We start from the raw sequence: 13,086 nt of genomic DNA on the forward strand, positions 1-13,086 counted from the left end.
GTCAGGAAGATCCCCTGGAGGAGGAAATGGCAACCTACTCCGGTATTCTTGCCTGGGAAATCCCATGGACAGAGGAGCCTAGCAGGCAACAGTCCTTATGGTTGCAAAGAGTCAGCCATGACTGAGTGAGTGAGCACACATCACAGCACACAGGTCTCTTATATAGGGGGCAGTGTTAACTCAGGTTAGTGAGGGTTAAATGGTACCCTCCAGGCTGGTTTTCAATTTGAATAATAGTATATAGCCAAAGGGATGCCCTAAAAAGTTATTTGGAGAACAGATAATGATAAGTGGCTTTGTGTCCTGCCCGAAGAAATTATTTGGTACATTAAACCATCTGCAGTTAGGTTACATGGAATTATCAGTCAAGAAGGTACCTGTTCTAAAACTATAGAACAAGAAATGGCAATGATTTTAAACTGCCATTAATTCTGACCACTGAAGTGTGTAGTATCAACATGGACACTGAAAGAGATTTGCCTCAAGGTGTGGATGTTCATATTTTTTCCTTCATAGAGAAGGGTGGTACAAGAAGCACTCGGGTATTCTTCATTCACAATTTTTATTTCTTGCGGTTAACTTTTTGTATCTTCAGTTTGTCTTTTAAAAAATTAATACTTACTCATCATACAATCCATCCCCTTCCCCCAAAGAAAACAAATTCAGGGAAGGCGTAATTGAGGGGGCAGTTGAAATAGGTCCTATAGGTTTGTGACAAAGGCTTCCCAGCTCACCATCCTGTACATATACAGCAAAATGGCAGCGCCTCAAGTTCACCTAAATGAAGTCTGAAATTCCAGCCCTAGGCAAGTGATTCAAGTGAATGCCATGGGAATAACGAAACAGAAACTTTGTCACTGGCTTCCATTTACTTTCCATGGTATTTAGCAGTCTTCAAACTGTCTCCCTTGGGAAAGTCAAAAGTAAGCATGTAGAGGAATAGTTTGACTTGGCCAAGAGTAATTATAAATGAAACAAGAAATAATTTACTTGGGCCACAGAAACAAATTTCTTTGAGCATGTTTTGCATTAAGTCCCCAGCACCTGAAGTAGCAAGTTCTAATAATGGGCTTCTAAAGGCATGCAGTTTTTCACACATCTACTTCAAAGAATTTCTTTCACTCCAACATACCACAATCAAGGATAAGATATTTCTGGAGGCACAGGAAGAGCACAAGAACAAATAAGTATATGATGAGGCCTTGTGTATGACCAAGATGGTTCACTTCATATATAGAAGCAGTGAGAGCTGTTAAAAGTGCTACTTACAAAGGATAGTTTAACATACACACAACTCAACTGCACTGCTAAATATGGTTGTCTTTATTTTCTTTTTCCTTGCCCAGCCCTATCTAAACAAAATAGAACTACAGGACTGAAATTAACCCATTAAAATCAGCAATAAGTTATGAAAATCATAAAGCTTTTTTTTTTCCTTTTTTAAGTAATTAAGGGTAGTTAAATTATTTAAAGTATACAAAGTCCAAAGAGTCAGGGTAAGGTCTCCAAGGCTTCCCAGGATAAGGGAGAGGGCCGGGGAGAACCTTGGAGCTTGAAAGACAAAGGGAACACATGACATCAAAGTGCAGGCTAGAAATTTCACTTAAAATAACATTTCTGAAAATATTGACAAGAGCAACAATAGCACCTGCACAATGGGGCTGTGAGGAAGGAGAGAGACTGCTTGTAGGAAAACGGAAGCAAATCTTTACATTAAAATGAGACAAGTGCCAAACTTAACTATGTTAACTATGATAGTGTGTCTACTATAGATAATCAGATGGTTAAGAGATGATAAAAGGTAATGATTCTAAAAACAAAAACAGCACTGACCTTTTTTCTACTTAGCCCAGACCTCATTCATTTTGTGCACTATAAAGTGTGAGGTGTTTTATCATTATCAAATGCTGCATCAAAATAGATGATTTTTTTTTCCCATGTGTTTTACACTATAAAAGACGTCTATGTATTTTATGGACAAGCGTTAAAAAGATGTCATTTTGGTTTTCAACACATACAAACAGTTATCAAAATCTGAAATAAAAATGCTGCCGTGGCTCAGACCTTGGCCTGCTAATCTGCGTGTACAACTTTCTGGCCCACGCAGACAGAGAGGCACGTGGAGCTTTTTCCTTCTGGCCCCTCAATCCGAAATCAGGCCCTGCGTGGTAGACGCTGTCACACACAGGGACTGCCCCATGTGCCCAAGGGCCTAAGGGCGGCTGACTGTAGAGCTGGCGATTGGGTGCCCTAGTGCTAACAATGCAGGATAAGGTTAGCTTGCTTAGCATGGAATCCAACAGAAAGCTGAGCTGCATGATGATCCCTTTCAAAAGGCTTCATGGGAGTCTCTCCTTTTGCAGAGCATGAAATGAGTTGTTTTTTTTTTTCCTTTTTATAAAGAATTGATCATCCACAGGCTTCATGGTAAGCTGTCCTAGGCTGTTTTAATAGCTTTTTAGCTATCCAAGATTAATGCCTGATTATCTTGTCTTTACTATAGGTTTGATTCTTGTTTTTAGGACCAAAGAGTTCGGGAAGGGTTCATAATCCCATCCTTAAATGTGTCTACTCAATCAGTATGATAGGAGCAAACTAGAAAAGAAAAAGAGGATGTAATCTCCAGTGTCCTCTTTCAAATCACTAAATCAAATTGAGAAAATTTCACACATATTTTCTGCTGCCATTAGAAACTGTGATTTTCAAATATGAATATTATGAATATTTGTTCTGCAGGGGAGGCTCTGCCCCACTTTTTGCTAAGTATTTGCTTAAATAGAGGTGTCTCGACCCTTTTGTTCAAGTATAGTTTTAGCTTTAAAGAGGAGACTGCATCATGAACCCAATTTAAGAGATTGTTTGGATTGAATTGGCCCAGTGAATATTTTGCCCTGCACTGTCATGTCATGCTGGGTTCTAGGAAGTGAACGAAAGTTTGACACTGGCACTGGAGTAACCCTCGTCACTCCCAATACTCTGCAGGCTGCTGTGGTCATCAATGTCACTGATGCTGGTGGTACTGATATTGTCCACTTCTCCATGGGAGAACTCTGTGCTTTCAACATCCACTTCAATCTCCTCTGCCAAAGGGAAAAAAGGAGGAACATTAGTAATCTAGTATTTGTGCACTTGCAAGAACTAACAGGGCACGAGGAAAAGTAATTACTTTTTGTAATATAAAGGAATTATTATACAAACTGTTATCAGCGCTCTCTTAGGAACAGAAGGAACCAAAGATGAGAAATGAATATATTTGCAAAGAAATGTCTGGTATACAGTGGTGGTCTCAATTTACGCAGCAAGTTTACTAAAGCTTTTGACACCAGTCTGTCTAGACCTCCCACCAAAAGCACTTGACCTATTTGGGAATTAAGTGTTTAATATTGAAAGATCCCAATCCGGAGTGGTTTAACATCTGTTTTGCCTTAAACTAGAAACTAATTCTCAGTGATGTTTAAGCAGAACTCCCTTCATGGGGTTGGTGGGGAGGGGGAGCATAAACTTAATATAGATGAACTAGAATATGATTCCATCCAGGCCTTTGGTGGTATAGTTCTATAGATTTCCAGGATTCATCATAAAGATCTCTGACTATTCAGTAACCAAAATAAGCCATCGTTATCAAGTGCAAAGAGAACACAGATTTGTCTTCAAATTAATTTTCTTTTATCAAATATAGCTTGAAATGAGGCCGTGAGGCTTGAGAGTCTCTGGATTATAGTTAGATCTATAGTAAAGATTATAGTAAAGGCATTTTACTTTAAATACTGGTGGTATTTCACTTTACTTCAAAAACAAAACATGATAAAATATAAATATGTGACCCATATATCTATATATACATACTGTAATTGTTAAATACTACATGTGCAATCAGCAATAATACATAAAAAGCAATACTTTTTTTTTTTAAACAGAGCTGAAAGACTATTTTCTCCCTTCAATTCTCTTAAATTCAAAAGCCTGATGTTTCATATTGGCACTGATTTTAACGGTTCACACTGATCACAGTTGCTTTAGAAGAGTAGATTCTAGCTGAGCACAAGAAGACAGAGCAAGTTATTTTGAAGAATATAATTTTGAAGACAGCTTATTGCTTCAAAAAGTTTTAGCAGTCTTTTTAAAATGCACTCAGTTATCCAAACAAACTGTACAGATAATCCTATGAATGCATAACTATTTTCTTCATATCCATTAATCCTTCACAGGCTATTTAGTGTTTCCTAGATCACAGAACACTCATCCGACCTATACTTGGGAAACAAAATCAAAACACCCTATCCAGAGCATGCTGAATTTAAAAGTCCCTAACACTGGGAAAGAGGGCTGCCAGGTAAGAACAGGGATGGTGTGATGAAGACATTCTACCTCTGAAATTTGGAGGTGGGGTGGGTACGAGGAAGAGACAATAGCAGCAAGGGCAGCTAAAGCCTGAAGACTCAACAAGATCACACAGCTTAGTAGCCAGCAAAAGAAAGACGAGGACCAAGGTCTACTTCCTTACGCAGGGTTTCTGCTATGCCTCTCACTCGTAAATGCATTATGACCTTGAGGCTTTTGCTGCTGCTTCTGGTGAACTTACTATTCTTCAAAACCAAGTGCCACACACAAAAAGTAAGCTTTTACATAACGACAACAAATCCACGAACTCCTAGGGTTGTGTTAAAAACTAGGGTTGTGTTAAAAACCTATTTGAAATGTTCCCACAGAATATGGGGGATTCGGGTATTTAAAAACAAGAATGACTATAGTGGATTGGGACATATTTAGTACATGAAAAAATAAGAGTTTACAAGATAATCAAAGAGCTAAACAAAAAAGTTACCTCTGGAGGTTGCTAAGGTGCCAATTAATTACTCAGAAAATTGATAAAGCAAAAACAAGCATTTATCCCATCTTTCCAGTAAAGACTTTATTTGAAGGTAACCAGAAAGTTGATGAAAAAATGTTCTTTAAAGAAGAAAAAGTTAATAAACACAACAATGATAGAAAATCACTATTTTGGAACACCTAATAAAATAATGATCAGGGCAACAATCATCAATAACTGTTAAACTATTAAGCAAAAGGTTGATACATTCGCATTAATGTATCTGATGACATCATCTGAACCCAGTGACCAATGTTATCACTAGCGTGGGACAATTAAAAATACTACTGATGCACAGGAAGTACACAGCACCACCTACGAAGTATCCATGCCTCCAAAAAAACAACTTGAATATAATCAAACCTCTAGACCTATCAACCAGTTTACAAGAAATACGAGGGCAGAACATGTTAAATGACAGCATGAAGATTCATTCAGCCACATCTAGAATGTGGGAAACGGTAAGAAAAATCCAGTTTCCCAGGTTCTACAACAAATGGCATTAAAAAAATGGGAAAGGGAAAACTACAGAAGTATAGTTGACCCTTGAACAGCATGGGGGTTAAGGACACCAACCCTCCACACAGACAGCAATCTGAGTCAACTGTTAGAGTCAGCGCTCCCTATCTGCAGATTCAAACAACCATGGATCATGTAGTACTGTAGCACATATTTAATGAAAAGCAGTTCACACTTGGCTGTTCAAGGGCTAACTGTACCTTAAAAGGTACAAACAAATGTAATGTAGACTTTGGATTCTTTTTCAAACACACCAATCCTAAGATGCCTTTTTTGAGAAAAATTGATGAGACTGGGTGTTAGATGACATTAAATAGGATTATCTGATTTTATTGGGTTGGCCATAAAGTTTCTTTGGTTTTTAAGCAAAAATACAAGACAGATTTTTCACTTTCACCAAGCAGTTTACTGAACAACAAATTTAGTTTTGTCCCACTACCTTCTGCCATTTTTCAGGCGACTTCATAATTCCATCTTCCTAAAACTTGGTCTTTTTCAGTAAAGAACTGTTCCAGGTACCTTTTACAGTCTTCCAAAGAACTAAGATTTTTTCCATTAAAATTTTGTAAGGGGTGAACTAAATGGAAATCAGAAGGTGAACTGTCTTGTGGATATAGCAGATGAATCAGAACTTCCCAGTCAAACTAACAGTTTTTGCCTGGTCATCAAAGAAACAAGCAGTCTTGTGGTACCCTGATGGAAGATAATGCGTTTTCTGTTGACTAATTACAGAGGCTTTTCATTGAGTGCTGCTCTCACTTGGTCTAACTGGGAGCAGTACTTACTGTAATTAATCATTTGGTTTTCCAGAAGGAGCTCATAATAGAGGACTCCTTCCAGTTCCACCATATACACAAGATAACCTTTGGATGATGTGGTTGGTGGTGGTTCATTTTGCTTGCTCCTCGAAGTCTTCCATTCCAGATTATTGTATAGTATCCACTTTTCATTGTCCGTCAAAATTTGATTTAAAAACTGTTATGTTTCAGCAGAGAATCGCATGCAGAAATACAGTCAAGGTTTTTTTCCCACTTATGTGGAACCCAAACAAAGTAAGTAACATAATCAAGTTGATGCAAATGATTTTCAGTGCTTGATTTGGATATTCTGAGTATGTCAACTGTCTCCTATGTGGTATAACGTTTATTGTTCTCAATTAATGCCTCAATCTGATTGTTATCAACTTCAACCTGACTGTGAAGCATTGTCCAGCAAGAAATGTCCAGCACGAAACTTCACAAACTACTTTTGACATGTTTGAGTAGTCTCGGCAACTTCTCCATACATTGCACAAATCTTTGTGTTTCAGTTGTATTTTTACCTTTCTTGAAATAATATTCTGAAAATGTTTTTTTCTTCCATCTTCAATATTAAAATGGCTATGTGAAAATTCACTGAAGTTTTTAAAAATATGCACAGGGATAGGAGAACTATCACAGTACAATCTAATAAAATTGTTGTGAATTGGAAGGACTGATGCTGAAGCTGAAACTCCAATACTTTGGCCACCTCATGTGAAGAGTTGATTCATTGGAAAAGACCCTGATGCTGGGAGGGATTAGGGGCAGGAGGAGAAGGGGACAACAGAGGATGAGATGGCTGGATGGCATCACCCATTCGATGGACATGAGTTTGGGTAAACTCGGGGAGATGGTGATGGACAGGGAGGCCTGGCGTGCTGCGATTCATGGGGTCGCAAAGAGTCGACAGGACTGAGCAACTGAACTGAACTGAAGCAATACTAGACCCATCTTATGGAAAAAATCAAATGAACTTTTGGCCAACTCAATATTAATTTTATGGGATGTTATAACAGTATTATGTATTTTTTAAAGTCCTATTTATTAAAGATACATACTGAAGTATTTAGGAACAAAATGAAATGTTACCTGAGATTTGATTTTAAAAACTTCAGAAAAAATGGTCAGGGCATATGGGTGGTAGAGAACAGGTGAAAAAAGAATGACAAAATGTTGACAGCTGTACAAGCTGGATAATGGATACATGAGAGTTCATTATTCTATTTACTTTAGTATATGTTCGAAATTTTCCATAATAGGACTTCCCTGGTAGTCCAGTGGTAGGAACCCACCTGCCAGTGCAGGGGACATGGGTTCTATTCCTGGTTCAGAAAGATTCCACATACCTCAGGGGCAACTAGGCCCATATGCCACAACTGTGAGCCTGGGCTCTGGAGCCCAGCGAGAGCAGTTACTGCAATGAGAAGCTTGTACACTGCAGTGAAGAGTAGCCTAGAGGAACCTCTGGACTACAACTAGAGGAAAGTCCTTGCACAGCAATCAGAAGTAATAAAAATTTCAAATTTCCATAATAAAAAGAAATTTTACAAAATTTTCTTTTTTGTTTCAAAATTCTCAAAATCTTGTGACCTCTAGTTTCCCAAATATGAAGTGACCAGAGTTCACCTCTGGGATCTTTTATTGTGGTGTGAGGCCTGATGTGGTGGGAGCTATAGATGAACAGATGAGTAAAATCCAAACAATTACAATTTCTTTTCTGGTTGTTTTTTGTTCTTTAATTCTGCCAAAGACAAATGTTCTGGGACAGATGTTACGAGAAATGGAGGGTGTGTTACTTTAAAATACAGATAAAAAAATTAACATCACCAGTAATAAAACATATCAACATCATGTATCTTCCTGATACAATGAACTAAGAAGGGCACAACATCACTTCTGTGGTATTTCTTCCCTCAAATGTGTAACACCTCAGTCTAATAGAAAACATCAGATAAACCCAAGTTGAGGAACACTAAAATAACTGACCAATATTCTTCAAATGTGTCATGGTCACGAAAGAAAGACTGAAGAAATATTTCTAAGGCAATGGAGATCTTACACTGGATCCTGGATCAGACACAGAACATTATTAGGAACAGTAGTGAAATCTGAATAAGGTTAATAGATTAAGTATTGTATTAATGTTAATTTCTTGGTTTCAATAGCTGTATTATGGTTACATAAGATATTAACATTAGAGGAACCTGGGTGAAGGGTATATGAGAACTCAACAATTTTCTACAGAAAACTTACAACTTTAAAATTTTTTCAAAGTGGAATATTTGAGAGATATATGTATATATATATATATATAAATCAAGAAAAAATGTTCTATAGTTCACACAGGCATTGCTAGACAATGTTGTGACTGCATAAAATCTAGAATGCCACATACAGTGTTGGTGTAGAAGAAGGAAGCAAACACAATGCCACCCATCCTACCCTCTAAATTCAGAGACAGGGATGCTCTGTGTTTCATTAGGGAAGAAGCTCACTGCCTACCTCGCTCTGAATCAGAACGATCTGAAGAAATAGTTGATCCAATGCTGTCCATTCGTATTCGTTCCATCTCTTGAGGACCCTGCAGCTGTTCCAGTCGCCGCTTTAAAAATCTCTGTTCTCGTTCCAAGTTCTCTAGCTGGTGCTGGCTCTTCCTTTCAGCTTCTTCAAGTTTCTGAAATGATACAGTGATATTTAAGTTTGTGTGTTGTACAGTACAAACAGATTAATTCCTCCCTAACATGGTATAAGATTTGTTGACAGAGAAAACATGAATGACTATACAAGTATGTGTGTGTATAAAAACATACATAAATATGTATTTTTAAACATCATTCTTCACTTTGTGTGTATATAATGAATGCTACATTACTAGAACAATAATGGAATTTTCAAGTTATTGCCATAAAAGAGAAACCAGCTCTGCAGTATAGTTTGATGGAAAAACACTGAGGGACACACAGCCAAATGAAGTCATCTCCACCAGAGGGCACAACTGCCTGCCTTCGGGTATCAGCAGAGTAATTGTTATTTTCCTAGTATTCCCAGCTCTTCAAATGGCCATGCTGTCAAAACAATTTAGTGTAATCAGGTTATGTTGCTCCTATCAGATTAGCATTAAATTTTCAGAAAATTTCTCTTGAGGTCAGTCATTAAAGGAGAGTATTGTGAGCTAGCTGATATATGTGGACAGAAATCACTACTAAAAAGACAGCAGGACTGAGACAGTCACGTGAAAATATAAAAAAAAATTCCTACCTTGATGTGTGCTTTGGCTTTGTTGAGCAAACCAAGTGTTGTGTGCCTGGTGCAATCTGGTCCTAGTGGAATAAGAACTTTTAAGCGTTCTAAACACAGGCGAAGATGAGCTCGTCTAAGAAAGACAAAGGTAAGTCAAATCAGCAGTCTAAATATTCCACTAAAAACACCTTAAAGCCTATTTTAAGACAAATAAGAACTTGCACATTATTCAGTTTCAAAAAAGTATCTGCATGCAAGTGTAGGCGTGCCTACTGGCTTTCAGTTTTCTGCCACTTTCGTTGTACGCTGCAGACATCGGTCACTTCAGATTATTATCCCCAATGGTAATCTCTGTCACAGGTGATTTAATTTTAACCAGTCCCATAAACTTTCTCAACTGTAATAATGTAGAAGTAGGAAAACACTGGGCAACTGTATTTGATTTTGAATGTATAAAACCAAAGGCTAGGTTAGAGGTTTTCAGCTTCACTACCCGAAAAGGCTCATGAATTTCCATTTCTTCCCTTCCACCTTTCATTCACACACACACACACACACACACTCCACAACTGCAGCCATCCTACAGTGTTTATATTACTATGCATTAGTTTAAACCATATAAAATTTCTGATACTAAGCCATTTCTCACATAAAAATGACAACTTCATATGATCCAACACTACAAAAACAGCAAAAATCTGTGGCCAGTGAGCACAGGGTGAGACAAAATACATGGCTCTATGGTCAATTCCAGACACTGAGTCAACGACCTATAAAATAGTCCCGTGCTTCCTACTATCTAAGTGTGTCAGCTGTCACTAGCTTTTCCTTTTTATTTCTCTTGTCTCCCTCTCCCCTCTCATACTACCCACCTCCAATATTCTACACCTGGAAAAAAGCCAGGTGACAGAATTCTTCACCAAGTCACTGTGTTCTTTAACACACTCATCCTGTGGGCAGGTTAGGGAAATGTTTGCTGTATATGCTAGCAGAGAGCCTCATGAATTTACATTCCATGTACCCTGTGGGTTCTGCTGTGCTGTGCTTAAGCTGCTCAGTCGTTTCTGACTCTTTGTGAGTCCCTGGATCGTAGCCAGCCAGGCTCCTCTGCCCATGGGGATTCTCCAGGCAAGAGTACTGGAGTGGGTTGCCATGCTCTCCTCCAGGGGATCTTCCCAACCCAGGGATCGAATGCAGGTCTCTTCCATTACAGCAGATTCTGTACTAGCTGAGCTACCAGAGAAGCCCATGTGCCCTACAGGAACTATGATCACCATGATGAGAATTCTGGATACATAATTTCACCCTGAAACAATATTAGTTTACATATCTGGTTCTGTGGTTCATAATGTATAACTTAATCCAGAAGTTAGTAGTATATCTGAAAAGAAAGCCCACAAATGTGTTCACAGATTAGTCCTATTCCTTAAAGAACTATAATTGAACATTTAGCAACTGTGTCAACTGCCGTAGGAACAAAACATACTCCATTTTCTCCTCAAAGACAGTCAGATGGTTTACAAGCTCACCCGTCAAACTATGCTTTCTCTGTCTTAATACATAAGAAATAATGTCAAGAGATATTCTCAAGTGCTAGCAAGTTCAAGGAGGGATAGCAGAAGGCAACCAATTATGTCACTGACAGGCAAGGATGTTAAGGGCAGTGAAGTGAGGTTTGGCTGATGAATTGTCAAGATTCTTCTAGTACCTACTAGCCAGCATAGTTAGAGGTCTGTTAGCATTTCCATTCCAAATCTATTGAGTTTAATAACTCAAATCTAGTAATTGGCTCCAGGCTGAAACCTGACATATCTGATGTGGATAAAAATAATTCTGTTTAATTTTCTTTAAAAGTTTATCATGGATTCCTGGTTAATGAGATTTAACAATTTTAAAGTCACTCTCCTCCCCTAATGTGCAAACCAAAATCATAGAATTTTAATTTTTAATTGTAAAATCTCTTAGGTGAGGACTCTCACATAATCACAGACTAAAACTAAACAAAATAAGGTCCACAGTAAAAAGGGCCTTTAAACTCTTCATTAGGATTATTATGGTATATGCCTAATAACTGAACTCATATGATATGACTGGAGGGTGGAGAGAGGCTGGTGGTTCTCTTACAGTAATTAGATGCTCCCAAGAGGGCTTTGAATTCAATCATCTAAAAAAAAATTGCAAAGTTCACAAGTATTTTGCCAAAGGAATAACTTGTCATATTTAACCCCAGATATTCAGTATATATATACAACTTTTAGTTTAAGAAGTTTCAGATGGCTCCTTACTACAGTTGCATATCAAGAAAAAATGGCCGAGGGCGGCGCAGAAGAAAATGGGTGGGTCAATTTCCTGTGTTGTAAAATCTAAGTTAAAGTCATATTAAAATATAAGCAGAATGTACAGCAACATGGATAAAAGTAGAGATTATCATACTAAAAGAAGTCAGAAAGAGAAAGACAAATACCATATCACTTACATCACAAGTTAATGTATCTACATATAAAACAGACTCACAGACACAGAGATCAGACTTGTGGTTCCCAAGGTGGGTGGTCGGGGGGTGGGAGAGGGATGGACTGGGAGTCTGGGGTTGGTAGATGCAAATATTACATTTAGAACGGATGTAACAAAGTCCCAGGTATAGTACAGGGAACTATTTCCAATCTCCTGGGATAAGCCATAATGGAAAAGAATATTTTAAAGAATGTGTATGTATGTGTAACAGTCACTTTGCTGTATAGCAGAGATTGGCATATCAGTGTAAATCAACTAGATGAATAAAAAATGATAAAGATAAAAATGAATAAAATGAACTACACTTTACTGTGAAAAAATAAAATCTAGGCAGAAATCAATTAATATTAAAATATTGGTTTTTTCTTTTAAAAAATCATTCAGTTGTATATTTATTACATAACTTTTGTGTACTCAGCAATGTTCTTGACGCTTGAGTGGGAGAAGTAAAAAAAAGAAAGGTAAATTTTAGCAGTTTATAATCTAGACTACAGAATGAAACATATTTTGTTTCAGTTGGTTCACAATGAAATGAGTCATACAGGTATCAAGGGTGACAGAATCTAAATGAAAGAAGAGATTATAATTGAAGAAGATAATAAAAGAGGTTGAAACTTAAAGGATACTGAATTTGTTTATGAAAAAAGCATGGTAATTAAAACAGTAAAGAATTTAAAAGTCAAATATTGGGAGCAAGTTTAAACCTAAAATTAAAAATACTTTAGATTTCTTCATTCAAAACAAAACAACTGAGTTGGAATTCTATAAGGAAACATCAACCAAGTTCAGCAGTCTGGTGATCTGCAACAGCACTGTCAATCAGGAATTGCCCAGGCCAAAGGAGTCACGATGCAAGCGATGTCTAAGTGAACCAGGAAGACAGACTCCCCTCCAAAGTACTGTCACTACTGAACATTTCTTTAGTCAAGTCAATTTTTTAGACCATTCTTTAAAACTGAAGTGTAATTTACAATGCTGCATCAGTTTCAGGTGTATAGCAAAGTGATTTGGTTTTATATATATATGTGTGTGTATATACATATATATATATATACACACACACACACTTTTTTTTCAGATTCTTTTCCATTATAGGCTACTACAAAATACTGAATATAATTCCCTGTGCTATACAGTAGGTCC

General features: G+C 37.4%; 1 protein-coding gene across 2 annotated transcripts in view; it reads right to left on the reverse strand.

The window, feature by feature from the left end:
- Positions 329-13,086, reverse strand: part of MXI1 (MAX interactor 1, dimerization protein) — a 94,577-nt gene continuing 81,819 nt past the window's right edge. The window contains exons 4-6 of one of the 2 annotated variants that reach the window (XM_018041346.1): positions 9,448-9,562; positions 8,692-8,863; positions 329-3,080 (exon numbers count right to left, since the gene is read on the reverse strand). In XM_018041346.1, coding sequence (XP_017896835.1) covers positions 2,917-3,080; positions 8,692-8,863; positions 9,448-9,562 — 451 coding nt within the window. In that variant the 3' untranslated portion in view covers positions 329-2,916. The remainder of the gene's footprint in view (positions 3,081-8,691; positions 8,864-9,447; positions 9,563-13,086) is intronic. The other variant, XM_018041345.1, reaches the window with a different exon arrangement.

This window comes from Capra hircus, chromosome 26 (assembly GCF_001704415.2).
Source record: "Capra hircus breed San Clemente chromosome 26, ASM170441v1, whole genome shotgun sequence".
Taxonomy (NCBI): Eukaryota; Metazoa; Chordata; class Mammalia; order Artiodactyla; family Bovidae; genus Capra; species Capra hircus.